The 25,174-nt window shown below is 58.5% G+C and overlaps 2 protein-coding genes across 3 annotated transcripts; one reads left to right on the top strand and one right to left on the bottom strand.

The window, feature by feature from the left end:
- The first annotated feature begins 2,556 nt into the window (after window positions 1-2,556).
- GRPEL1 (GrpE like 1, mitochondrial) lies at window positions 2,557-8,374 on the top strand. Of its 2 annotated transcripts, none has more exons than XM_059676289.1 (4): window positions 2,557-2,699; window positions 4,806-4,968; window positions 6,098-6,179; window positions 7,239-8,374. In XM_059676289.1, the coding sequence occupies exons 1-4, from the start codon at window positions 2,599-2,601 to the stop codon at window positions 7,583-7,585; spliced, it is 693 nt and encodes a 230-aa protein (XP_059532272.1). In that variant the 5' UTR covers window positions 2,557-2,598; the 3' UTR covers window positions 7,586-8,374. The 2 variants fall into 2 exon arrangements, with proteins under 2 accessions (XP_059532272.1, XP_059532280.1); XM_059676297.1 differs by lacking the exon at window positions 2,557-2,699 and adding an exon at window positions 3,417-3,930.
- Window positions 8,375-9,561: 1,187 nt separating this feature from the next.
- On the bottom strand, window positions 9,562-24,925 carry TADA2B (transcriptional adaptor 2B). The gene is made up of 2 exons (XM_059676274.1): window positions 24,656-24,925; window positions 9,562-12,601 (listed from the first exon to the last, which is right to left on the bottom strand). The coding sequence occupies exons 1-2, from the start codon at window positions 24,923-24,925 to the stop codon at window positions 11,609-11,611; spliced, it is 1,263 nt and encodes a 420-aa protein (XP_059532257.1). The 3' UTR covers window positions 9,562-11,608.
- Between the last annotated feature and the right edge of the window lie 249 nt (window positions 24,926-25,174).

Genomic DNA, 25,174 nt, shown 5'->3' with positions numbered 1-25,174 from the left:
GGAGAGTGGTCCGCTGGCCGGCCCACGTGAGGAGCCACGTGTGGGACACTCCGAGAGCAGCAGCTTCACCTCCGCGAGGACGCGGCGTGCACCGCAGTGGTCACGTCCTCGGCCTCAGGACTCGCTGAGCGGGCTCCCGAGAGCAGCGGCAGTGACCGCTGCAGCCCGCCCCTCGGAGCAGTTCCCCATGTGGCCACGAGATGGCAGCACAGGCAGGCCCCTGGGGCGGGGTGTCCCCCGGCTCCAGCATGAGCTCCTCAGGGCAGGATGCCCACCTGATTTCCCCTGAGCCCCAAGGAGAGTGAGGAAATGAGGATTTGTGTCTCTTCTCAACCTCACAATAAATAACATGATCCCGGTCTTACAGGTCGGCATATGAAGGCTCAGAGCAAGTCAGTGCCTTGCCCAAGGTCACAGCCCATGGAAATCACGGCTATGTCGCTTGAAGTTTTTTTTTTGTTTTTTGTTTTTGTTTTTTATTTTCATTGATTTTTTACAGAGAGGAAGGGAGAGAGATAGTCAGAAATATCGATGAGAGAGAAACATCGATCAGCTGCCTCCTGCACACCTCCCACTGGGATGTGCCCGAAACCCAGGTACATGCCCTTGACCAGAATTGAACCTGGGACCTTTCAGTCCGCAGGCCGACGCTCTATCCACTGCGCCAAACCGGTCTTGGCGTCGCTTGAAGTTTTAATACAGAAAATGTCATATACACAAACCTCCACAGTGTCCCTCATCCGGCTGAACATTTCGCCACTGCTTCTCCTGTGCTCATTGTTGGCTTTTTACTAGTTATTTAAACTCCAGACACTGTGGAAACGCGCTGTAAATACTTTCAATTTTACCTCTGAACGACCAGGACACTTTTTCCTAGTCGGCTATCTCCCTAACAAAGGCAGCAGTAACTCGTTCTTATCTAGTTCTGTTTATAGCCACATTTCCCGCAGGCTCACGGGTATCTTTTTTAGTTGGTTTGTTCCATCATGAGCCAAACAAGGCCCACACCTCCCATTCGATTATGTCTTTAAGCTCTTTTATCCCCAAACAGTCCAGTTCCTTTTTTATCTCCATGCCCTTAATTAACAACCAGGTGTTTTCCCACAGAACATCCTAAATTCTGGATTTGGCTTTTTTCCTTCTCCTACAGGTGGCACAGGGCCTGCCTGGCACACAGTAGGTGTTCATTCAACGTTATGAATACTGAAGGGGAAGCAAAGTGAAGGAATAGAGGTTCGGTCCTCAAAAATGTGACAAGCAGCAGCACTACACTTGGGGAGACCACAGGCTCCAGCCCTCGGATCTTGGGGAGACCACAGGCTCCAGACCTCTGATCTTGGGGAGACCACGGCTCTAGCCCTCAGATCTTGGGGAGACCACGGCTCCAGCCCTCGGATCTTGGGGACTCCGATCTTAGGGAGACCACAGGCTCCAGCCCTCGGTTCTTGGGGAGACCACAGCTCCAGCCCTCGGTTCTTGGGGAGACCACGGCTCCAGCCCTCGGTTCTTGGGGAGACCATGGCTCCAGCCCCTGGATCTTGGGGAGACCACAGGCTCCAGCCCTCGGATCTTGGGGAGACCACGGCTCCAGCCCTTGGATCTTGGGGAGACCACGGCTCCGGCCCCCGGATCTCGCAGAGAGGACTGCAGGCCCGGCAGTCCTGCAGCAGGAGCCAGGCCACAGCTCCCGGGGCCTCACTGGAGGGGCAGCCGCTGCGGGCAGCGGAGCCAGTGGCACCTCCTCTTCCGGCTCCGGCTTCTTCCAGGCCCGCGGACACTGATGACAGCTGGGTTGTGAGCTTCAGCTGTGCCTCCAGTTTTCCTATGTGCTGTTCCTATTTCGTTCTGTTTTGTTTTATTCCAAGAAAATTGAAGGTGATAGAAAAGCGCAAAGAAAACCAACATATACCCATCACCCAACACCAACACTGCCCACGGTGTCACATGTGCTGGCTGGGTTTTTGTTGTTCTGTTGTTGCTGCTGTGACTTTTAATAAAACGCAGACAGCGATGGCGTGCTCTAACCGCGACTCGCTGCTTCAGCACCGGAGCAACAGCCTAAGGGGGAGGAGCCTCCAAACCGCTGTTCCTAACGGGCCTGCAGGGGCATTGGGGCGCTTTCGCCCTTCGCCCACCCGCATCCATCAACACTGGGCGCTTTGCGCCCGGCACCGCGCCAGGCGCTGGGCTGTCGGAAAAGAGGCCAAAAGCCCGCCCCGCCCCCGAACTGTCCGAGAGCAAAGAGCGAAGTGGGGTGTTAGGAAGGAAAACGGGCCCAAGGACCGCGAGCGCCCAAACGTGCGCACTTCCGGCGCCCCTTTCCCGCCCCCCCAAGCTTCCTCCCCATTGGTGTTTCCCTGACCACGCCCCGCCCACGGAGGGTCTCCTCCCACTGTTTCCTTCAACTGTCCCCGCCTCTCGTCCCGGGGCGTGGGGAGACTTCAGACCCCGCCCACCCACCGTGAGCCACGGTTATTGGTGACTCCTGTCTGTCCATCAGAAGAAATACGGTCGCGAATTGGCTGGAAGCAAGTAGCAGGCACGGAGTCTGCGCGAGTTGCTTGGCCCCCCGAGGGGGCGGGCCGGCGGCCTCCGCGCATGCCCGGTGCGCGCGCAGTGCCGGCGCGGGTGGCGGTCATGGCGGCTCGTTGCGTGAGGTTGGTGCGGCGCAGCCTCCCGGCCCTGGCGTTCTCTCTTAGGTAAGGGGCGCCGGCTGCCCTCGGCTGAAGGGCGCGGCCCGCGGTGCCGTCCTGCCCAAGTCTGGTCCGGGAACGGGCCGTCGTGGGCTGCGCGCCCGCGCGGGCCTGGAGCGTAAGGGGCGGTGCGCCCCGTGTGCCCGAGGCCCGCGCTGACCCCCGCACGCGTCCCCGGGCCCGTGTACAGCCCCCGCGTGCGCGCGCCCGGGCACGGGCAGCCTCAGCCTCGGAGCCGCCGGGACCGCGGGCCGGGCCGCCGGCAGGACCGGGCGCGTGCGCCCTGGCAGCGCAGCGCTGGGTCCCATGGGCGGGACGTTTCGTGGAACCAGGTTCGGGTCAGCGGTCCACGGGCATTTCCCACTCGGCCCGTGTTCCTGCTCCACCTCCGCCTTCCGGAGGCTGAGGTCAGAGTGCGACGGCACCGACCCGCCGGGCGAGTGTAGACGGGCAGTGACTTCACAGTGGGGCCCGGCGCCGTCCTTCCCTCGCGGAGCGCACCCCCTGCGCGGGAGCCCGGCGAGATCGCAGAGAGCGGAAGGGGTTCAGGGCGTGATGGCCCCAACAAGTTACATAAACAAAACGGGGAGCCCAGGAGCAGGGACCCGGCCGGAGCGCCCGGGAAAAGGCGTTTTGCTCCGTTGTTTGTGGCTTTGTCCCGGGAAGGACGGGACCCGTGGGCATGAACGCCTGTGGAGTCGGGGCAGCTGACCTCTCGGGGACTCAGTTTCCCCTCGGCATCTCCTGCTGGCCGCCCCGCGGGGCAGGGGAGCCGAGGGCTGCGACCCTCACGCCCAGAGGGCGGAACGGAACACAGAACGACTAGAAAGTAAAACAGGTTTCACGACACCACGCTCCATTCTTGGACTGTTCGTCTTCTTAAGTCGCAAACATAAAAACAATAAAAAGGTTATTGCTCCCCACCCCGTGAACAGACTGATGGATCCTTCATCCCTCTCTGCCTAAGGCCACATGTGCACTGGGTCTCGGGTCATGTATTTGGGTTGCGTTTCTTGCCCTGTTCGGGTTGTGGAAAAATAGCCGATCCCAGCCTTGCCTTCCTGATGAGCATTGTTTTGCGGGTAGTGTACCATGCTGCCCTGCGCGTCCTTGCACACCCTGTGTACTGATAGCTCTCCTGTTCATGGAGGCAGTTTCCTCTATTCTGGGAGGAAAAGTGAATGTAGCTCCTTCTCAGATGGGACCGTTGCATAATGAAGAAACTCCTCGGGTCCTGGTGAAGAAATCTGGGTGTGAGGGCTGTTCTGTTACTTATTCCCGGCTTTGTGACCTTGGGCTGAATTGCTTAACCTTTTGGACGGGGGGGGGACCCGACTGGGTCATGTTCAGTGACTTCGCCTCCAGGATTCGTGGTAGAGCTCTGCATTGCCCTGTGCGTCCCATGCCTGCCTACCTCCCGGCCTTTCCAGGCAGCCCCCTCTTCCTGAAGTGGGTCTGCAGTCCACTCCGACTCCTTAGGTGTCACTTTTAATTTTAGAGAGGCAGGGGGAGAGACAGACAGACAGACAGAGACATCGATTGGTTGCCTCCCGTATGTGCCCTGACCAGGCTGGGAATCAGGATCAAACCTGCCACCTTTCAGTGTGGGGAACGATGCTCCAACCAACCGAGCCACCCGGCCAGGGCCTTGCGTGTAACTCTTAGCTGTCCTTCAAAGCCCCTCTGCATGAAGCCTTTCATTTTTCCATTCTCCAAAGCTAAGAAGTATTCTATGCTGAGCCTCCCAGAGCCTCCCCTTTTATCACTTTTAAACCCAAAATTATAGTTCTTTGCGTAGATACCTCTTTGTGTGACACCAAGTGCCCTGTGGCAGGACCTCTGCCCCCGTCACCTTCGTGGTCAGCATCGGCTCTGGGCCTCACGTCTGCTAACAGCTGCTCCCCCAGTCCTCGGTGGGGCCGGGAGGACACAGCTCAGGAGGGACAGGAGAGGGGCGAGCAGGTAGCCTGGGGACACGGACATACTAGTTGCAGGTAGTTTCTACACGTCAGATGCAAGAGAAACCCTTTCTCCCCCAGCAAGTCAATGGCAAATAGTCCTCAGTTACCTCAGATTGATGGTCATACCTCTGCCTTGCATGCGCTTCCCCAGGCCCACTCCTCGGCTGCTGTGCACAGCTGCAAAGCAGAAGAACAGTGGCCAGAACTTGGAAGAGGACGCGGGCCAGACTGACCAGAAGACGGACACTCCCTGTGCAGAGAAGACGCTCATGGAGGAGAAGGCCAAGTTAGAGGAGCAGCTGAAGGACACTACGGTAAGGCGCGGGCTCGGGGGAGATGGGCAGTGGACGCCAGGCGAGTTCCTGGTTTGCCCACGGACTACGGCTGGGGCCGGTAGCGCGCTCCTGCTAAGGAAGGGGTAGAGCCCAAGGCCGCGCGGCTCTGGCTCTGCCATGAGACTCATGGTTACGTGCTGCGTCGCTTGCGTTGAGCTAAGATTTATTTGGTCTTTACGTACAAGGAATACCAGCATGGCTGTCGAAGCGGGGCCTGCGGGGAGGCGGCGGTTTGCGGACGCGGCAGTGATGCGGATGCATGGTCCGTTCCTTCAGGATTTAAGGGCAACGCCAGACACGCAGGTGCTGACACTGCTCCAGCGCCTTTATGTGTGCTCATCCTCACGGCTCCAGTCAGTTCATTGCTGATGTCCCTGTTTACAGACAGGAAACTGAGGCACGGGGAAGTTAAGTAAACTTCCTAAGGTCGCCCAGCTGCTGAGTGCCAGGGCCACAGCCTGGGAGAGCTTGCCCTTGACTGCACTGGAATTGCCTGAATACAGACTGAAAACGGGGGTTACAGTCACCCCCCCACTCCCCAGAGTAATCTCGCCCACTTTAAAATGGAATTGATGGGGCAAAATGTGAGATTACAGTCAAGTGGTGAGACATGGGGACGATCCCATAATTCAGATGCTTGTACACAGTAAGTGTTGGAACTCAGCCATGACTGGGCAACAGTGAAATACAAAGGGTCATTGATGAGCCTTTATCTCTTTGCTGGGATGCTGCCTAAACTCCACCAGGCTTATGGGAACCGGGGGGTCAGCCCCCGAGGCCGCTGGGATCCCCTTAGGTTGGAAACTTGGTTAAGGAAGCGAATGGTCCTTCCTTGGTGATGAGGCCGTCAGGGCCCCGAGAAAGTCCTTTTTCTTCTTTCCCAGCTGTCACTGCGTAGAATGGCCATCTGGCGCCTTGACATCTTCCTCCCTCGCTGGGAAGTGACCGGGCGAAACTCACTTCTAAGTGCAGCTGCACTGTCTGTAGTCCAGTCTCAGGCATAAGAATAGTTGGTGTTTGTATTTTGACTTGCGGTTTGTTGTGTCAGATTTGCTTTCCTATGAATTTGTTCCATGTTTTATTCATGTAAGTTTCCTTTTGCTTTTAGGAAAAATATAAGCGAGCTTTGGCAGATACTGAGAACTTGCGGCAGAGGACCCAAAAATTGGTGGAGGAGGCAAAATTATATGGTAACTTTTAACACTGCATGACGCTCATCTGGGAAAATGTGTGTGTGTGTGTGTGTGTGTGCGTGTGTGTGTGTGTGTGCGCACATCAGAAAGATCAGCCAGGGCGGGCGCCTGCCGGTTGTCGTCTTCCCGTCCCCCTATTTAAGGAGAAACCGGAGTTGTGACTGGCGCTTAGAACCGTAAGCAGGCGGCTTCCGCTCTCCACATGGAGCCTGGGTGTGGACTGCGGCGATCCTGGCAGGTCGGCCTCTCTGGTGTCGTTTCCTTGGCATCACCAGCACCACACTGACCACTGAGATCCCCTCAGGTGCTGTCTGTGTTGTCACCTTTGAGTATTTGTCCCTGTCCTTCCCACTTTACAGTTGAGATCACTGAGGCTTCGTGACCTGCCACTCAGCCCAAAGCTAGCGGTGGCCCGCGCTCCTGCTCGCTGTGCTTGTTAGCCCGAGGCCGCCCTTGGTTCCTGCAGGGCGGGGCCTCGGTGGAAGCAGGTGCCAGTGTGGGTGCTCTCGCCACCCCTGACTTCCGGTCGGCATGTGCACCTTTTTTTTGAAACCACAAAAATTATGTAATACACTGCCTTATATTTTGAGTGGCCTTTCAAACGTTCTGTCTTCTGTTAGGTGAAGGCGAAGTCTGGATAACTCTTACCCCACAGTGCCCACTAGTTGCTAACATGGAACACGTGTAGTGTCCCAGGCCCTCGAAGCCTGCATGACCCTTTTGGTCCTCCCACCGTCACTGGGACCCAGCGAGGCTGACCAGGACCACACAGCAGCTAAGTCGCTGCCAGGGATGTGCCCCAGGCCCTGTGCAGTCTGACTATTGGGGGCGCGGAGGGGGGGCACGCTCTGAGGGAGCAGGCGGGTCTCCTGGGCTGGGGCAGGGCTGAGGGGGGTGGTTCTGCACATTTTCAGCTGCCAGTCTTCACACCTAATTAGCCCTTGTCTAAACCCAGAAAAGGCTGGGGTGGTATTTCCTTCTCAGTCAAGCCATGGAAGTTAGAGTCGCCCACCCAGTTGACATGGGTGGAGGCCAATGTTCTTCTTGGCTCTGCAGGCATCCAGGGCTTCTGCAAGGACTTGTTGGAGGTCGCGGACATCCTGGAGAAGGCCACACAGTGTGTCCCCAAAGAGGAGATCACAGAGGACAACCCGCACCTGAAGAACCTCTACGAGGGGCTGGTGATGACCGAGGTCCAGATCCAGAAGGTGTTCACGAAGCACGGCCTGCTCAGGCTGGACCCCGTGGGCGCCAAGTTTGACCCCTATGAGCACGAGGCCTTGTTCCACGCGCCGGTGGAGGGGAAGGAGCCGGGCACGGTGGCGCTGGTGAACAAAGTGGGCTACAAGCTGCACGGGCGCACCCTGCGGCCCGCCCTGGTGGGGGTGGTGAAGGAAGCGTAGCTTCCCTCCGGCTGTGGCTTGTGGGTAGTCACTGGCGGTAACTCTAAAAGGCTGGTTCGTCCGTGACTACTCCTGACCTTTCCCAAACCTTGCTGGAAAGCTTCGGTAACCGGCGGCTACCCAGGAACATGGGCCCATTGCACAGCTGTTACTGGACTCTAATTTGGGAGCCTGTTGATTGATTTTCATACATGTTTAATAGTTCACATGCTTACAGAACAGGCCACCACCGGGCCCTCGGGTATCGTGAATAATGCTACATCTGCTCAAAGTCTGATGACACCAAAGTATTTAAAACGAATAAAAGGTCTCTGGGAACTGTGCTGTTTGGCTAGGGCCACGCCATCGGCCCCGTGCGCCTTCTGCTGCTCGCTGCCATGTGAGCGCGGCAGGCCTCAGCCCTCTGCGCCTCACTTGGGAGGAAAGGCAGGAGTGTAACTTGGTTCTTGCTCAGAACACTTGTGTGTGCCTGGTGGACAGGCGAGTCCATCTCATCACCGTCCGGCTGCTAAGTGGCCGCCCTCTGGCTTTTCTTTGGAGGCACCTTAACCATTCTCCCCTAGAATAAGACGAATGTGCCAGAATCAGTTACTCTTGTCCTGTTTTGTTCAAATACGTGTAGAAATGTTTGTATCTAATATTCAGCCAGGTACTAATGACCTGAAGGTATGTCCCTAGTAAGATGGTCTTCTCAACACCCGAGGGCTGCATGCTTGGTAAATTTTAAATGTGAATGTTTAGTTTTTAAATCTATTGAAGAGGATTAAAGCCCCAATGTTTATTTTCCTACTTTCTGATAAGTCTTTTGCGTACCTTGGTGGTGATCCTTACTAAGGGGAGCGTGACTTGGCTGTGTGCCTGACACATACACGCAGACACGTGTTTGCTTCCATCCGTCCCCTGCAGGCTGGCGTGGGACTGGCCTGCTCCGGGTGGACGTGTCTGCCTAAGGACTGTGACAGGACCACACACCCGGGACCCACGGCAGGAAAGTCTGCGGAATCTGGCCCGTGACTCGCCATAGGACCCTCCGTATCTGTTACAAACAAAAAACAGCTGCTACCGCCTTGGCCTAAGGGGTGCGGAGAAAATATGGGGCAGTTTTACTTGGCTGATCATTTTGAAAGATGTAATATTCCCATAATTAAAATTTCAATATATATAATTTCAAACACTTTTCTCCTTCAAATATTTTTTTGTAAGACATCCCAGAACTAAAGGCCGCCCCGCCTCACACTGAGGGATGGGACTGGGAGTCGCAGCTCCGCCTTCACTTGAGCTGTGAGGGCCTCCCCTCCCTCCTGCACTCGCTGGGAAGGCGAGGCTGCACAGAAGTCGTTGCAGATCACTCTTGTGCGTGTGCAACCCTCCCTCCCTGTGTCGAGCTAGCCCAGCTGAGACGGGCAGGTAGCCCGCTCCACTGGGAACCCAGCTCCTCACTAGTCTGAGCCATCGGTTCCCATTCACGGGGGACACACCATACACAGCACATCCTCAGTGAGTCCACAGGTTCTGAGACGGAGGGAAACCACATAAGATGAAGGCAATTTTACCTTAGGCTACTGGGTACCAATGAGTCGGGTCCTACAGCATCTCAACATTTGTGACAAACGTTTGAGGACCTGCGATACAACTTTACACTAGAAATTGGAGTGGTCAGCCACCCACGCTTCTGGGTCTGGCTTAGGTGCAGCCTGGGGACACGTAAAGTGTAGACAGTCCAGGCAGCGCTCCGCCTACTGACAGCCCTTGGCAGCCCGGCCTGCTCCATGGACATGCTTTTGCTGGTGCCTTACAGGGAGCAAGGGCTGGCATGAGGGTTTCCTCTTAACAGAAAGCAAGGCTGAGTCTGAAGAAGCTGGTTTGACAAGTGCCAGCTAACGTGCCCGTGCTGCCCCCACCCGCGTCTGAGAGCCGGCCCTGAAAGGCTGCCTCGGGCTCGTGGAGCAGGTGCTAAGAAGCAGTGAGTGACACGGTTTTGTTCGCAACTTGTTTAATAAGGAAAGGGCAGTAAAAACAGTCAGGTCGGCTTGAATACATTCCTGGAACGCTGCATCCAGAGAGGATTCCGAATAGCTGAGTTATGGAACTGGACTCAAAGGTTGGAGTTTAAATTTTGAAGACCTAATTCTTGGGATTGTGGTAACTTAACTTATGAAAATTAAATACAGAAATGTCAGGGCTCTGCTAACAGCAGGGGCAAAGACTGGCAACAGGAGTGGACGGGATAAAGGCAACCAATCAAAATCACTTCCCCTTGTAACCAAGGTAACACTTCAACATAAATTATACATTCACTGTGGTGTTTTAAAACAGCCACGCCTAAATAAGTTCTTCACGCCATCAAAAGATAAGCACCCTCAAACCTCCAGCACCACGCATTCACTTGGCAGCTCTCGACTGGCCCCAGCTACTGGGGCGCCTGCTTCTCCAGCTTAATGAAGCCTGGCAGCCCCCGTATAGAAAAAGAAGACGGCATCGAAACCTCGCCAGACGAGGCACCTGACAGAAAACCCACGAAGGATGACACCAGGTCAGCTAAAGCCAGCGGTTCTCAAAGGTTAGCTTGCACCCAGGCCGCCTGGAGGCTGGCACAAAGGGCAACACCAGCCCCACGGAGGGCAGTCACCCGCAGGGGCAGTGGAGGTAGCCCTCACGCCTGACACCACCGCTCACACGTGTCAGCGGGAAGTCTGGCTTGGCCAGCAAGGAGCGCCTCTGCCGCAGGCCTTGCGCTTTACTACGGCCGTACACAACCCACCTGAGGTGTTCCCGCTAACGCTGAGAAGCTACCCTCGGGGACAGAGAGATGTAGAAAGAAAGGAAAAGGCACCATAATGAGGTCATCCTTGGAAATGATGAGGGTCTTTTTCAAACTTCACTTAAATGTAACGTCAAGCCCAAACATGGAGAGGCCCTCTCTCCATCACTGTGCGGGCCAGGGGCCGGCAGGCGGCTGGGTCTGCAGTCACCACCGACTCTAAGCGGGTCTTGGACGAGAGAACCCTGAGCAGCCCGGAAGACAAATGGCCACCCAAGTGCCAAAGGGAGGTACCGTGTAAGAGGCCCCTGAAAAGACCTCTAGCGAGGGCTGGGCAGAGCCATGTCTGAGTCTGGTTAAGACAGTGACTCAGCAGCAACACAGGGGCCTTGGGACCAACGGCCACATGGGCCGGCCCGTCTCGCCTGGCTAGTCTGCCGGGTACAAGGCCACCTGAAGGTCAGAGGCTTGGCCAGGCTGGTGTGGTCAGGGCTTCCCTGAAAAAGGTACTTGTAGCTGTGAGACACCAACACCAGAACACAACTTAGCCATGAACTTCCTAAAACAAGGGCTTGCAAGTAAAATGCACGTAAGTCCAAAGAGCAGCCAGTAGCTGCTCCCCAGGAAAGGGCTCAGTCCTGGCCATTGCACTGGTCCTGGCTGCCATGCTTCCCACAGCCACCCTCTACGCTAGGGGGCGCTGCCCATTTCCAAACTGAGGGGGGGGGGCTCTGCCCAGCGGGCGCAAAAGGGGCAGTTTTGGGGTCTGGGAACTGCAAACTCAAACTGCCGCTGCCAGTAGCTAAGGGGAAGCTCATTTGGTCTCTGTTCGCTACCAGCCTCTTCCTCACAGTCCAAGGAAGCTTGACCCTGCCCTCTGGCCTCACTGCCCACCTGCCCGGCGCCATCTACAGTGCCCCGCGCCGGAGCCAGTGTCACAGGCAAGGCTGGCAGCCGGCGGCCAGCACAGGTGTGCACCGAAGCGAAGGGGCTCCCGGGCCGCTCCCATCTCCACGTTCTCCACACTCAACACAAAGGCAAGCGTCGTCTTAGCGCATTGCTTTTAGCACTAAGGTACAATACGCCTGCATCTGCTTCCCTCATGATCTGATCTAAGACTGTTACTCTTGCTTCTTCCAGAGGGCCGCGAGAACAACTTACATCCTAAAAAAGAAACTCAATTTGCTGAAAAAACCACCATGGGGAAAGCGGTTGCTGTCCCCCCCAGTCATTTGGCTCACAAGCGCCCCGGCTCCGCCGCTTCAGGAGGCGTCCCTGGCTATCCACCCGCTCTCCGTGAGGAAGGTTAAAATCCTCTTCTTCAGGACCTTGTCCAGGTAGCTGGGCAGGCGGCTCTTGGAGGGGATGCCCTGGCGCTTCTGGAGGTGGTCTTTGATGATGATGGTCTTGGCGGTCACGTAGCGCGCGGGGCTCAGGTTCAGGGAGCTGCAGAGCGCCTTCTCGCGGTCCGACAGCAGCTCGAAGCCCGGCAGGTTCTCGATGGCGGCGAACTCGCCGTCCTTGGCGTCCTCCCGCCCGCGCTTGGCGCCCGCCGAGTTCCGGTTCTCCTTCCGCTTCTCCCGCTTGTGCCGGGCCGCCTCGTACTCGGCCGACTCCTCCATCTTGGTGATCCCGTTGCGCCGGTACCGCTGCAGCTCCCGGATCTTGGCGCGCAGCATCTTCTCCTTGTGCATGTTCTCGAACAGGTCGTCGAACTCCTTGCAGGACATGAACTGGTAGAGCGGCCGCAGCTTCAGCCGCAGCTCGCGCTCCTCCTTGGTGACCTTGCGCTTGGCCGCCTTCTCGCGCTCCTTCTTGTCCTTGCCCAGGAAGGCCGGCACCAGGTTGTAGTCGCGGGCGATGTTCTTGCGCCGCTGCCGCTCCCGCAGCTTCCGCACGTACATGTCCACGTGCGCGCGCTTGAGCTCGATCTCCACGTCGTCGTCGTCGTAGTTGACCGAGAGCCCGCTGATGAGCGTCTCGGCGTCCTGGTCGTACTCGATCTCGTAGTCGTCGCGCAGCGGCATGTAGCCCAGCTGCTGCTGCTCGGCCACCGAGATGTCTAGGGGAGGCAAGGGGGTGGTGAGGCTGGGAGAGAGGGGGCCTCCACTGGGGCAGGTGTGGTCGGTCACCCGGTTGGGGATGGTGTCGGGGATGCAGGCCTTCCCCAGGTTGCCGTGGATGTACATGCTTACGTAATGCTCCATCACTTCCTGGGGAGTCCGGGAGGCCCCTACGTGAGCAGCCATGTCTTCCTACAACGACAAAGGTCAGAGTCATTCCCAAAGCCAGAGGGTCAGACTCAGGGTTCCCACAAATCCCCTCAACCTTTCCCCAAGGCGACCTGGACTACTCCTGTCCCATCATGACCCCTCCCCACACAGTCCATGCCCTCTCCTGGACAAAGTGAATCCAGAGATGTGGACACTCGCCAGGCCTCAGCGGACCCGGGGGCAGAGCTGAGACCGGAGCCCTCCTCTGAGATCTGAACTGGCTGCTGGTTCCTGAAATAGACTAGCAGGGCCCACCTGGTGCTGGTGTTTCACCCATTAGTGCTGCATGTGAGGTGGGAAGTTATCTGTCTGTGAAGGGACACAGGTGGGCAAGGCCACAGAGCACCGGGTGTCCTGCTCCTCCCAGTCTAACCTCATTCCCAGACTAGAGAACAGAGTGGTCCAGAGTTCATGGCCAGGTTCCCTGGCTACAAGAGGGACCCCATTCTACCGTGCTGTCCATCTCTGGGCACCGGAAGGGCCCCGCCCCTGTGGCTGACACTCCCTGGCTGGAAGCGCCTCCGAAAGGGGCGGGCTCTCATTCCCGACAGCCCCGACAGCCCCGTGCGGAGTCGCTCTCTGACGTCTGCGGGCTGAGCACTCACTCTGCGAGGTCACCAAGCACATCAGGGTTATTAACAGGAGGAAACGTACAACTCCCTCAATCCTTTCCTCCTGCCAAGAGGCCTCTTCCTTAACTCAACCGCCAAAGCCACTTCAGAAAGCCAGTGCCCCAGCAGCACTCGGTGCCCGCAGCCTCCACCCCTCCGCCTGCTCTCCTGACACACGCTGCCTTCCGCCCAGCAACACTCACCCCGCAACATTGGGCTGGTTTCTGTACCCCCACAGGCCAAACTGGAACCCAAGAAACCAGCCCTCCATGCGGCTGGGCTGATGACAAGGTGGGCATGGCAAAGAGGGAAGTGTTTGTGGTGCGGTGACCAGACCCTACGTCTGAGGCCCCAGTCAGGGCCCAGGCCCCTGCAGGCACTCCAGCCCCCCACACTGTGGTGCCGAGGGCAGGGCTTACGACACAGGAACAAAGAAGGCCATGCTGGGACCCACCGTGAGCAAAGGGAAGGTCAGAGCTAGAACTCGGTCCTGGTCTCATGGGGATGAAATTTACATACTTTCTTCTTTAAAAAGTCAAGAGCCTCAACTCTGTTGGTTATATTTTCCCAGGAAGCATGCGGTACAAAAAGAAAAACCAAAACCAAACCACAAGCATCCCTAGCATCTACTGCCACTCTGACCCCGGCTGGCCACGCCCCACCTGACTGCCCTCGGGGGTGGTGGTACAGGCACGTGGAGCCTAGCCCATCGGCTCCCCAAGGCTGCAGCCACTACAGAGTAAGGATAGTCTGCAGGGGCCTCCCGGGCAAGGAAGCTGGGTGCTGCTTACGGGAGGCTCGGAGGGGCTAGGCTGCGAACCCCGTTGCATGTCAGGAATTCAGGACCGGGCCTCGCCCCCTCCCAGGTCCAGTGAGGCCTGCAATGCAGCGCCAGCTGCCCTCCCAGCGAGCCTGCCGCTGCCCTGAACCTCAGCATCAGCAATCTGCCTCCGCATCCTCAGCAGCTCAGAGCACCACATTCGGGTAAAACTTAAATCCGGAAAGAACAGAAGGCTTCTGGCTAATCAAGGGTACCTGACCAAACTGAGATGATCTGCTCCTGTTTTTATCTCCATCAACATCAGCACTCTGGGAGCAGAGCGCAGGCAGCAAGGCGGCCTCAGGGCAGCGGATGCGTGGGCCACGTGGGGCAGCTCCGTCCCCTCCAATGCTCGCCAGGTGTCTCCTGGGCCGGGCAGGCAGGAGGGCCAGCTGTGGGCACTGGGCTGACACCGGCTGTCTTGAGGTTACAGAGGGGACTTTGCTCTCGGATGCTCCATGTGAAGCCACAATCAGAGGGACAGGAGCCAGGCGCTCCCATGAGGACAGCCTCAGCCACTGCCCAGGACAACTCAGCCTCACTAGGAGCCAGGGCTCAGCCATTTCCGAAAGACAAGCGCCCCTCAGGGCACCACGCCACTGAATGCTGAGTCAGGAAAACACACAGACCCTAATCCTCAAGACCTGTGCCATGGAGATGAGGGTCCTCGTGGACCAGCCCACGGACAGCACAGCTCGGGTTCTAACGGAGTCCGTGCCGTGAAGCTCCACCGGAGGAAGGGCGTCTAACGTGACTGACTGAGCACCGGCCTCCGCACTCCACTGCGAGCTGGCACCTGCCGCTCGGTCCCAGAGCCTCCTCCAGTCTTCCACGTGCCGTGGGCACGCAGCACTGCCCGCCTCCTGCGAGTGCGAGACGCGTCCTGTCACCGCATGGCGGCAACACTCCGGACAGCAGCAGACCCCTGGGGGCGGCTCTCCCGCACGTGTGCCAAGGCCAGAGTGTTTCTCTGATCTGGATGGATGGGTGGGGAGGCAGAAGCAACAGAACTTGGGGAATGAGATTTGGAGAGAAAGTTCAACTCAAGTACAACTAAAACAGGAAACACACTGTCCTGAAGTGCCCCCCCCCCCCCCCCCCCCCAGCACACAGTGACAGCAGGGACGCAGCCCAAAGCCTACGGAAGCCGGGTTCCAGGTTTGTTCCTTCCTTCATGTTCTCTTAGAAGAAAAGAGACTCCCACCTTCGGGAAAGACAGAGACAGGTGTGCTGCTTCTCTGAAGTCCTTTGAAAAGGGTAAGGTGTCGCTAAGACACGCGAGGCCCAGGAGGTCTCCTTTCCAAGGTCCCTGGACTCTGGCCAGACGCTGCCTCCAGGGGAGGAAGTGAGAAGTGCTCTGGGGCCTGGCCTCCCTCCTGCCTCCTCACGGCTCCCCATGCTGGCCTCCAGCACCTGACCAGGAAGAGGATGCAAACAGTCCAGAGAAATCGTCGTCAATGTGGTCGGCGGCTCCCATCAGTGGGGCTGGCTCAGGGTTCTCTCCTCCGGGTTCCAACCAGAGCCACCGCCACCGTTCTGACCTGGACACCCCCACACAGGGACTCAACGGGCCAAACCTTTAGAGGCTCCCACCAGGGAACCACGGCCTCTCACATGGGGCTGGCCACCATCTAGGGTGAAATGTAAAACATAGGGAGGCCGACGCAGACTTTTCTGAAAGCTAAACTTCGCCATTTAAAGGATGGCGCCTCATCCTTACTATCTGGGTGTGTTTAAGATCATCTTTCTCTTTGTGAAATGGTGATAGCTAATTGGCCTTTAAACATTTTTTCACTATCCTTACGTGGCGAACCTAACGTCAGCCATTTCCTTTCAACATGAATGGTCTACAAAATCTGAAGGTCTGGGCAGTGCGCACCTGCCAGCGTCAGCCACGCTCCTCCTGCCATCCAGGGGCCTTGCAGACCCGTCCCCGCCCCTCCCCTGCTGGAAATGCCTTCTCTGGGTGCAAGGGCTCTGGGGCAGCCTTTGGGGTTCTGGTCCTGGCTCCTCCCCTTAGGAGCTGACAACTGGAACACAGTGCTTAGCCTCTGGGCCTCAGCCGCCTCCTCTGAGTCACGAAGGTATTGCACGACCTACTGCACAGCACGGTGAGGACGGTTAAGTGCGGTCATGCCTGTGCAGCTGGCCAGTGCCCGGCGTGGGTCTGTGTTCCCTCCATGGTGGGAAGCTGTTAGCTTCCTCCACAGGACACAGTCACCTCCTCCAGGAAGCCGTCAGTGGCACCAGAGCTGGGTTCCGATTCTGGCTCAGTGACCCTGGCTGTGAGAGCCTCATCCTATCAGCTTCTGCTCCTCCATCGGTAAGCCTCCTCTCGAAAGGCTTTGTCCAGACAGAATAGAAACCACATGACAGGAAGTCCCCGGGGAGTGCACGCCAAGGTCACCTCACCTCACCTCCTAGCACAGTGACGGCGAACCTATGACACGCGAACTCATTTTTTTGGTTGACTTTTCTTTGTTAAATAGCATTTAAATATATAAAATAAATATCAAAAATATGTCTTTGTTTTACTATGGTTGCAAATATCAAAAAATTTCTATATGTTACTCAGCACCAGAGTTAAGTTAGGGTTTTTCAAAATGCTGGCACGCCGAGCTCAAAAGGTTCGCCATCACTGCCCTAGCAGTTCCCACCGGCAGGAGCAGCCCAGCCACACCCTTTGTGGGACAGGAGACTAAATTGAGGCTGAGCAGCCCCAGAGGCCTGTCCCCACACCAGCGCCGCGATGCTGATGACACACAGGAGGAGGCTGACCAAATGCGTCCTGGTGCTTGAAACCAGCAGAGCGAGGCCGATGGGGCTGCTTCTGTCCAGACAAAGGCGCCCACCCTCTCAACTCCAGGCGCTGGGTCCGGTAAGGGCACGGTGGCACCTACTTCTGCCCGGGACGGAGGATGCAGTTCAGTGTCCGGAAACTCGAAGCAGCAGCTATCTTTAGCTCCACAGCCGTCCTGCCGTGCAGGTGGGCGGTTCTGCACGTCCCCCCCCCCCCCAGCACTCTGAATGCGCAGCAACCCCCCACCCCCACCCCCACCCTTCTCCAGGGGGTCTGGGCTGGGAAGCACTCCAAGGCAGCTTTACCCCCACTTCCCCCTGCTCTGCAGCCAGGCCTGGGGGGTGGGGGGGGAGAGGAGCAGCGGGGATTTCCTTTGAGAGATGGAAGCGGCCAGAGGCCCACCGCATGGAGCTGCGGCTCCCGGGGCTCCCGGGCACCAGCACTGAGGTGGCGAGGGGGAGCGGAGGCCTGCACAGGGCCAGGAGAGAGCAGTCTCTGAGGGATATGGCGTGTCCTAATGGATGGGGAGGGCCCGTCCAGCTCCAAGGGCGAGTGAGGCCGGCCGGACGTCGTGGTCCTGGGCAGCTGCGGGGCCAGCAGACTGGGAGCCCTGGCGGGGCACTGCCAGGATGACCCTCAGCCCTTGGCTCATGTCCAGAGTGCTTGGCATGTGTCTGCTCTCACACGCTGGCGGCAAAGGCCAGCGGGGCTCAGACTGACCGGTCACTGGCCTTGACACTCGCAGGCAGGCTCGCTGTGAGCGGGAGGCCCAGGAGGGCCCCCCAGGGCGGTGCTGTGACAGCCGCCACATCTCTCAGTCACCTCCCCGTCTCCTTCCCCAGCTGACTGGGTCCGGCCAGGCCGGTTCCTGCCCTCGGTGAAGGAGCTGTGGAAACAGCACCTGGGTCCTCAACAATCCAACGGAACTGCCACAGGACCCGCACCCCACCTCTAGGTGTTCGCCCAAAGGGACTGAAAGCAGGCACTCAACAGTAACTGTCCGCCAGGGGTGGGGAACCTTTTCCTGCCAAGGGCCGCTTGGGTATTTATAACATCACTCGCAGGGCATACACAATTATCCACTTAAACTCAGCCTGCTGTATTTGGTCAAACATTTCATCAACTCACCCCCATGCCTTGGCAGGGCCAGACCACATGATTTGAGGGCGTACAGCCCGTGGGCCGGACGCCCCCACCCCTGCTGTGCGCCTACGTTCACGGAGCATTATTCACAGCGGCCCCAGTGGAAGCCGCCCAGTGTCCATCGATGCGGGAGTGGCCAGCGAAAGGGGTCCCCCCACACCACCAATGCCCTGAGCAAGGAGGGAATTTGGACCGCCCTGCACCTGGAGGAGCCTGGAGGCGGGATGAGCCAGACACAGCGAGACAACGCTGAGCGATGCCACGTATGCGAGGCCCCGAGACCCAGGCTCAGAGACAGAAAGCAGACGCTGGTGCCAGGGCTGGGGCGGGAGGGAGGAGGTGAATGGGGGCAGAGTCCCAGTGGGAAGATGGCAAGTCCAGGAGGTGATGGTGGCGACGGCTGCCTAACAATGTGAATGAGCCTAATGCCACCGACCTGGGCCCCCAACAAGGGTTACAAGGTGAATTTCCTGGTTTGTGTATTTTAGCACAAAACAAACTTTTAAAAATAAAACAGAACTGGAGATGGAAGAGGGCACAGAAAGGATAAATGGTGATGAAAACATAAAATAATTTTTAAAAAACATAAAAATAAAAAATAACTAAAACGTTTACGCGGCAGGCTGCCGTCCGCCTCAGTGGCTCCTGCAGCGGGTCCCGCAGCAGCAGCGGCCCGGCACTGTGAGAGGGCCCGCGTCAGGCTCAGGCCCCGCCCAGACAAGCCCTCCAGGTGTTGCGCACCCTGCCCAGGCCCAGAGCCACTGCCCCGCTGCTCTCTCCATCCAACAGCAAGTCCTAAAGTCCCACCATCTGTCCGACGCTCGTGGAAGGGGCTCACCCAGCGCAGAGGGGCCGTCTCCCGCCGTGAAATGTGGTTCCGGGACCACCTGTCAGAACTCCCTGGGAATCGTCCACAATTACCATTTCCGGACCTCCCGTGCGCATTCAGGAGGGCTGGGGTGTCCCTGGGAATCGGGGATCCTCAGGTGACTGTGCTGTGCAGTCAGACTGGCTCCAATTCTTTCACGCGACAGCTGCGTCCTCATTTGTAAACGAGGGACCAGGGGCCGTGGCTGGGAGCGAGCCAACGTCCAGGCCAGCTTAGAGCTGGGCTCGGCTCACACGTGCACTTGGGGTAGCTCCGTGTCAAGCAGCCTCAAAGCCTGTTCCGCCGGGTGGGCCCATGCTCAGGATTTTCAACATGTGACCCCACACCCCTTGCCTACCTGTCCTGGCCCCTGAACACACCAACCAGACCCCTGGGGCAGGGGAGCCTTGTCCACACTATCCTTCCGCGGAAAGCCTTCTCCTCCTTCCACAGGAGGCCGAGTTCACGTGACCACACAGCCGTACAGGGGCACAGCTGCCTCACTTCCATCGTGTTTCCGCCACCGAGCACAGGCCCCAGTGAGGGCTGCATGCATGAGCGAGCGACTAAGTGCACAGAGCAGCACTATCTCCGCATCTGCTCTTGCCCGGCCTCTGAATGTCCACTGTCCTCTACCAAAGTGAAAGGCTTTATTCATGACACTCACGGCCTCCGACAGCGAGCCTGCATGCACGGACGCAGGCGAGAATTTCACATACTTAAAAAAATGTTTTTTTTACCATTTTGAAACTACGCTGTAACCTCAAGCAACATCACCTTCAAATGATTTTGTCTGGTTTTCTTACCAACAAGGACATGCTCCTGCACAACCACAACATCACGAGCAAAATTAGGAAACTTAAAAGCTGCACCGAAACCTCTGTTCCTGCTGGTTTCAGCAGTCGCCCTAACAAGCTCCTTCCGGGCACAGGGCCCGTGCAGGACCCGGCGTCATGTCTAGTCTGCCCAGTCCTGGCCTTTGACTCTCCTCCCCAGCGTGGGCCCCGCCCCCCCACTTCTCACTCCACTCAGACGCTGACATCCATGCTGGGAAGCCCTCATCAGTCCTGGGTGATGACACCTCACAGGCCCCCCTCCCCCAGGAGGGCTCCGACTTCCCGGGGCTGCTCCCCAGCCTCTCACCCTGTGGGGAAGCCCGTCTGCTCAGGCTAGTGCCCACACCTGCCTCCCAGGCTGCGCAGTCTACAGAAAACTCCACACTCTCTTCAAATTCAAAACCTAGCTTCGAAGCTGGCTCGACCGCCTCCCCTGAAGTCGCCCTGACCACCACCGGCAGAGGACTAGGCCACCCTCAACCCTTCCATTCTCCCCACACTCATCTCCCAGCCACGCAGGGGTTCACGTTGTGCTCGTGTGACCAGGACCTGGATTTCCGGGAATCCGCACAGCACCCAGCCCTGAACAGCTGCGTAAGGTTCTCAAAACCCGGGTGAAGGGACTGTGGGTCACTGTCCTCCTGCTAGCCCTCCCCTGGTCTCAACTCACAGGCCTCCTTCGCCCACTCCCTGTCCTCTCCTGGGCAGTCATCAAATGCACAGGCACAGTCAGGGCCTGGCCTCGCTGCTCCCCAAACCCTCGCGGCCGCAGGGCATCCCTCAGCCTCGCCTGTTCCCGGGAAGTGTGAGCAAGTGGGGCCAGACTTCAGCCACAGCCCTCCCGCTACGGTCTCCTGAAATCACCCCTCCCAACTCCACATAAAGCAGCACAACCCCAAGGTCACAGGCCCCATGCCGTCTGAGAAACTGGAATGATCAACCTCACCTTCCTCTACATCATTGTCCCACGCTGCCTTTCTCCAGACTCAGCCCAGGCCTGGCTCCTGCACCGAGACCTTCCCTGTCCCACACAGCGCCCGCCCGCTGCTGAGCCACGGCAACTTCGCTCCTCCGCAAAACCCTTCCAGGCCGGCCACACCTTCAGTTACCACCGAGCTCCAGCCTCCGTGTGGCCCACATTAGTGAATGCTCTTACACCGAGAAGTTAGGGTCCAGGCTTTGGAACCCACAGGACTGCGTCTACACCCTGACTTTACCACATGAAAAGCCAGGACATTCTGGACAAATATTAAAAACTAGTGACCAGGCGCACAGATTCGTGCATGTTGAAATTAATTAGAAGGTGGCCCGCTGCCGGGAGCCGGTCCATCCTTGCTGTTTCAAGGGACCTGGCATATATGGCATACGGTTCTTAATATGTTTGCTCACCTTCTTGGCGCTGTGTTTTAACCAAGGTCACCTCTCCGAGAAAGGTTGTTTCCCCAGGTAGGGATTTTCCCCTGAAGTTAGGGAGGGAATAAAACCCCTCAACTAAGTGCCAGGCGGGTAATTAATCACTTTAACTACGAACAATCATGCTTAAGCTACATAATCTTTACTCCCTGGAATGGAGATAAGAAACGCCCTAACCTTTGTAATAGAGATTGATAGGATTGAATCAACTGGTATAAACACAGATGTAACTAGACAACAAGAGACAGAACTTAGAAGACAGAACCTAGACACAGAACCTACACAGAACCTAGAGACAGAAGAACTTCGCTGGAGAGAACATGGCAAAAGATCCTGGACAGAAACTGGCCACAGAACCTAGAGACAGAAGCTAGCGAGAGAACCTGGCTGAAGAACCTAGAGACAGAACCTGGCTACAGAACCTGGATAGAACCTAGCGAGGGAACATGGCTACAGAACCTGGCTGGAGAACCTGCTGAACCTGGCTGGAGAACCTAGCAAGAGAACATGGACACAGAACCTGGCTGGAGATCCTAACCAGAACTTCGCTGGAGATCCTGACCAGAACTTGGCTAGAGATCCTGGCTAGGCTGCTGATCAACTGAATGCTGTCTCCGTGTCATTCCTTCTTCGCCGACTCCATCACCACCTTTGGGGACCCCTGGACCTGCTGGGGTTGGACCCCAGCAGCCCACAGGGCGGGACTGGGTGAGATGGGCTGGACATGCCCTGGAGCCAACCTCCCCCCATGGCGTCTGTGGCCCCTTGGCATGGCCTGCGGGGATCAGGCTGAAATGGCTTTCCAACACCCCCGAGAGTCCGGGAGTGCGAGAGGGCACTCTGCAAAGTTGCTGTAGTACAGGGTGTGGAACGCACACGCAAGTGAGCAATAAATCAAATTTGGGCCGACAGTGCCCAGCAACAACATAACCCACAGCCAAAGGTGGAATCGCGCGGCCCCGCAAGGAATCAGGTGGCCCCACGAGGAATGGGGCTCCCACCTCTCTGGTTTTGGGGTTCGTCACCCAAGAACCGCTGCTGCCAAGTCACTGCAGCGCGGCAGCTCCCTGGTGGTCAGTGCACGTCACAGCTACTGGTAGGACAGTAGGAGGGACACTTAGCATATTAGCCTTTTATACGTATAGATGAGTCGCTGTTCTTCAACTACACACTAAGAAGCCACTCCAGGCTGCTGTGCAGAGTGGTGATATGCAGAGAGGAGCCTGGCCCAGTGAACACAGCACACCTGGAATACAGCACCTGTGTGTATCTACAGATCTGCTCGGAAGGGAGCCACACATCTGAGAGCTGCACATGAAGTGTCAAGGGTAGAGCAGGGAGCCCAGCCAGAGCCTCAGAGCCCCAGAGCCCTGTGCTCCTGGGACCTGTGCAGGCGAGGTTGGCACGCAGAGCTCCAGCCTCCTCCGGAACCGCCAGGGAAGAGGCCCCTGGCCCCCAGTCCCAGCACCCGCCTCCGGCTGCGTCTCTTCTAAGAGCTGACAGGGCTCTTGGAGGGAATCCGCATTTTAATCAGCTCCCCAGGTGCTGTGTATGCACATTAAAGCCTGAAAAGCACTGCGGTAAACAATGCCGCCCTCTCAGCCCCAGGCTCCCTCCAAAGCACTATAAATGTTTTAGGCCACGGGCTTGTTTTTCGTCTATTTCCCACAATGCTGTGCGGGAGGCAGTGCAGACAGTGCAGCTAGGAGCAGACTCTGAAGTCAAACTATCCCATCCAAACCTGCTGCCCTGGCCCGGGAAGGGCCCAGGAGGCATGCACAGTGACGGGCACTCGGCAAGGCCCGGGGCCACGCCAGCTACTTCAGCTGCTGCTGTGGAGCCGAGTGCTGTGAGGATGAGGATGACGTGGGGAGGGAATGTCTGAGGCACTGACAGAGGAAGAAAGACCAGTCACGAACCATAATTTGGGAGAAGAGACCTCTAGGTAGAAGGAATGAAAGATGATGAAGGGGGTAGCAGCTCAGACCCCACAGCCTCGTGGGCTGTGAAGTGTAATCTAAGTCGGTCTGGAAGCCACTGAGGGACGTGAGTGACATGTCCTCAGAGCACCCTGAGCTTGTGGGATGGGCGCAGGGCTCGAGTCGAAGCAGGGAGACCATATGGAAAGCTCCAGAAATGGTCAAGGCAAGAGAGAAGCAGCAGTCTGGACTGCGCGCCTGTGAGAAGCAGCTCCTGGTCGGACTATTTCGGACCTGGCGGAGGAGCGGAGGGTGCTCGGGCCTGCAGCCCGAGTGGCTTAGTGAGGTGAGATCTGCCCGAGGCGTCCAGCAGAGAGCAGGTGAGGACGTCGGCCGGTGGCCTCTGACATGAAGGCTGGATCGTGGGAGAGCTCCTGGCTTGGGACGTGATTACAAGCCTGAGGACAAGGACAGACCTTCCTTCCCCTCTCACCTCCCGTCTGTGCTCACGGGCATCACTCACAGCATTTCAGGACCCGATGCGGCGCGTAGGGGAGTGTGTAGAGCGGTGTCTCGCAGTTGGGAGGAGAGTAAAGAATCCAGGGTGCACAATGGGTACTGGTCCCCAAAGACCGGCTCACTTTACAGAAAAGAAACAGAAGCAGGACAGGTTCGGGACGGGGAGGGGTGTGTCTTCCGTGGGAGCCCGGCAGGAGGAGAGTCTGGCTCGGGGAAGCGGCCCATCCTGTGGGAGGATCTGGAAAGACGAAGGGCTGGGGGCGCCCTGGCTTCTCATAATGCCTGGAGGCACCACCGACCCTTGGCAGTTCCGGGCCGGGCCCGGCCCCGAGCGGGGACACAGCCAGATCTTTCCTAACAAACACAGAAGACAGCGCCCTCCTGCCAAGCGGGCAGGGCTGGGGAGACCCCTCCAACAGCGCTTCTCTCCAGGGCTGGCACACCAGCCTGCGGGCACCACCTGCTCCTGTCACCTGTCCCTCCAGAGACCTGACACAAACCAACCCCGGACAGACGCCTCCATAGCCCACGCTGCGTGGTGCAGCTCCCCCTGACCACTCGCCGCACACCGTCCTGGGTGTCTCGAGGGCCCAGGAGAACCAAGCCCCTGGCCAGGCGGGGGACACGGGGCACCTGCATACCCAGAGCGGCACACGACCAGCGGGGCCAGGAGGGCAACCTCCGCCATCAGACATGGTGAGCGAGGCCCCAGGGCGTGTGCGAGGCTGGTCTGGCCGTTGCCACCACTTTCCCCGGCAAAGCCAGCTCCTTCCCGGCGCCCCAGCAGCTCCGCAGCCTCAGGCCGGCGCCGCCTGCGCCCACCAGCTCCTCCCCAAGTCCGCGCCGCTCCGGCCCCCGGTCTGCACTCAGCAGCCGCCGATGAAGTTCCTAAAGGCCAGGAACACGGCTCTGCTGCCAGAAAGCCACAGTCCCAACCCCTGTCCCGCTACTTCCTGGCTGTGTGACCTTGGGCAGGTGGCTTAACCTCTCTGCGCGTCGGTTTCCAGGGCGCACGGGGCCCGGCGAGCAGGTGCACCTCGCGTCTGCCGCCCCCGAGGAGGGGACGCCCCCGGCCTCCCGCCCGGGCCGCGCAGGCCCGCCGCTCACCCAGTTCCCGAAGCCGAACTGCTCGATGGCATCCAACAGCAGCTGCTCTTCGCGGCTGGTCCAGCCGCCCTCGGCCTCCGGCCCCCACAGCGTGAAGCGCCCGCCGTCCACCAGCTGGTAGCCGTGGTAGCGCCGGTGGTGGCCGATCTCGGCGCCGGCCGAGAAGCACTCGGGGCACAGCTCGATGTCCTGGCACTCGGTGCAGCGGAAGCGCAGCGGGCTCACCTCGGCCAGGCAGTACACGCAGTACTTCTTACCGAGCTCCGCCATCTTCCCCCGCCCGCCGCCCGCGCCCGCCGCCGCCGCCGCGCCCGCCGCCCTCGGCGCCGCCCGGGCCGCCAAAGCGCTCCAGCAACTGCCGCCTGCCGCCGCCGCGCCGCCCCGCCCAGGCGCCGCCGGAGCAGGCCAGCCGGGCCGCGTCCCGCCTCAGCACGCAGGCGCCCTCGGGCCCGGCCCGGCCGCCACCGCCGCCGTCGCCCCGCCGCATCGCGCAGGCGCCCGGCGCGCGCCACCGCGCGG

Source organism: Myotis daubentonii, chromosome 1 (genome assembly GCF_963259705.1).
Source record: "Myotis daubentonii chromosome 1, mMyoDau2.1, whole genome shotgun sequence".
NCBI classification, from domain to species: Eukaryota; Metazoa; Chordata; class Mammalia; order Chiroptera; family Vespertilionidae; genus Myotis; species Myotis daubentonii.
The sequence above is the reverse complement of the archived record's forward strand: the minus strand, read 5'-3'. Positions and strand labels throughout refer to the sequence as shown.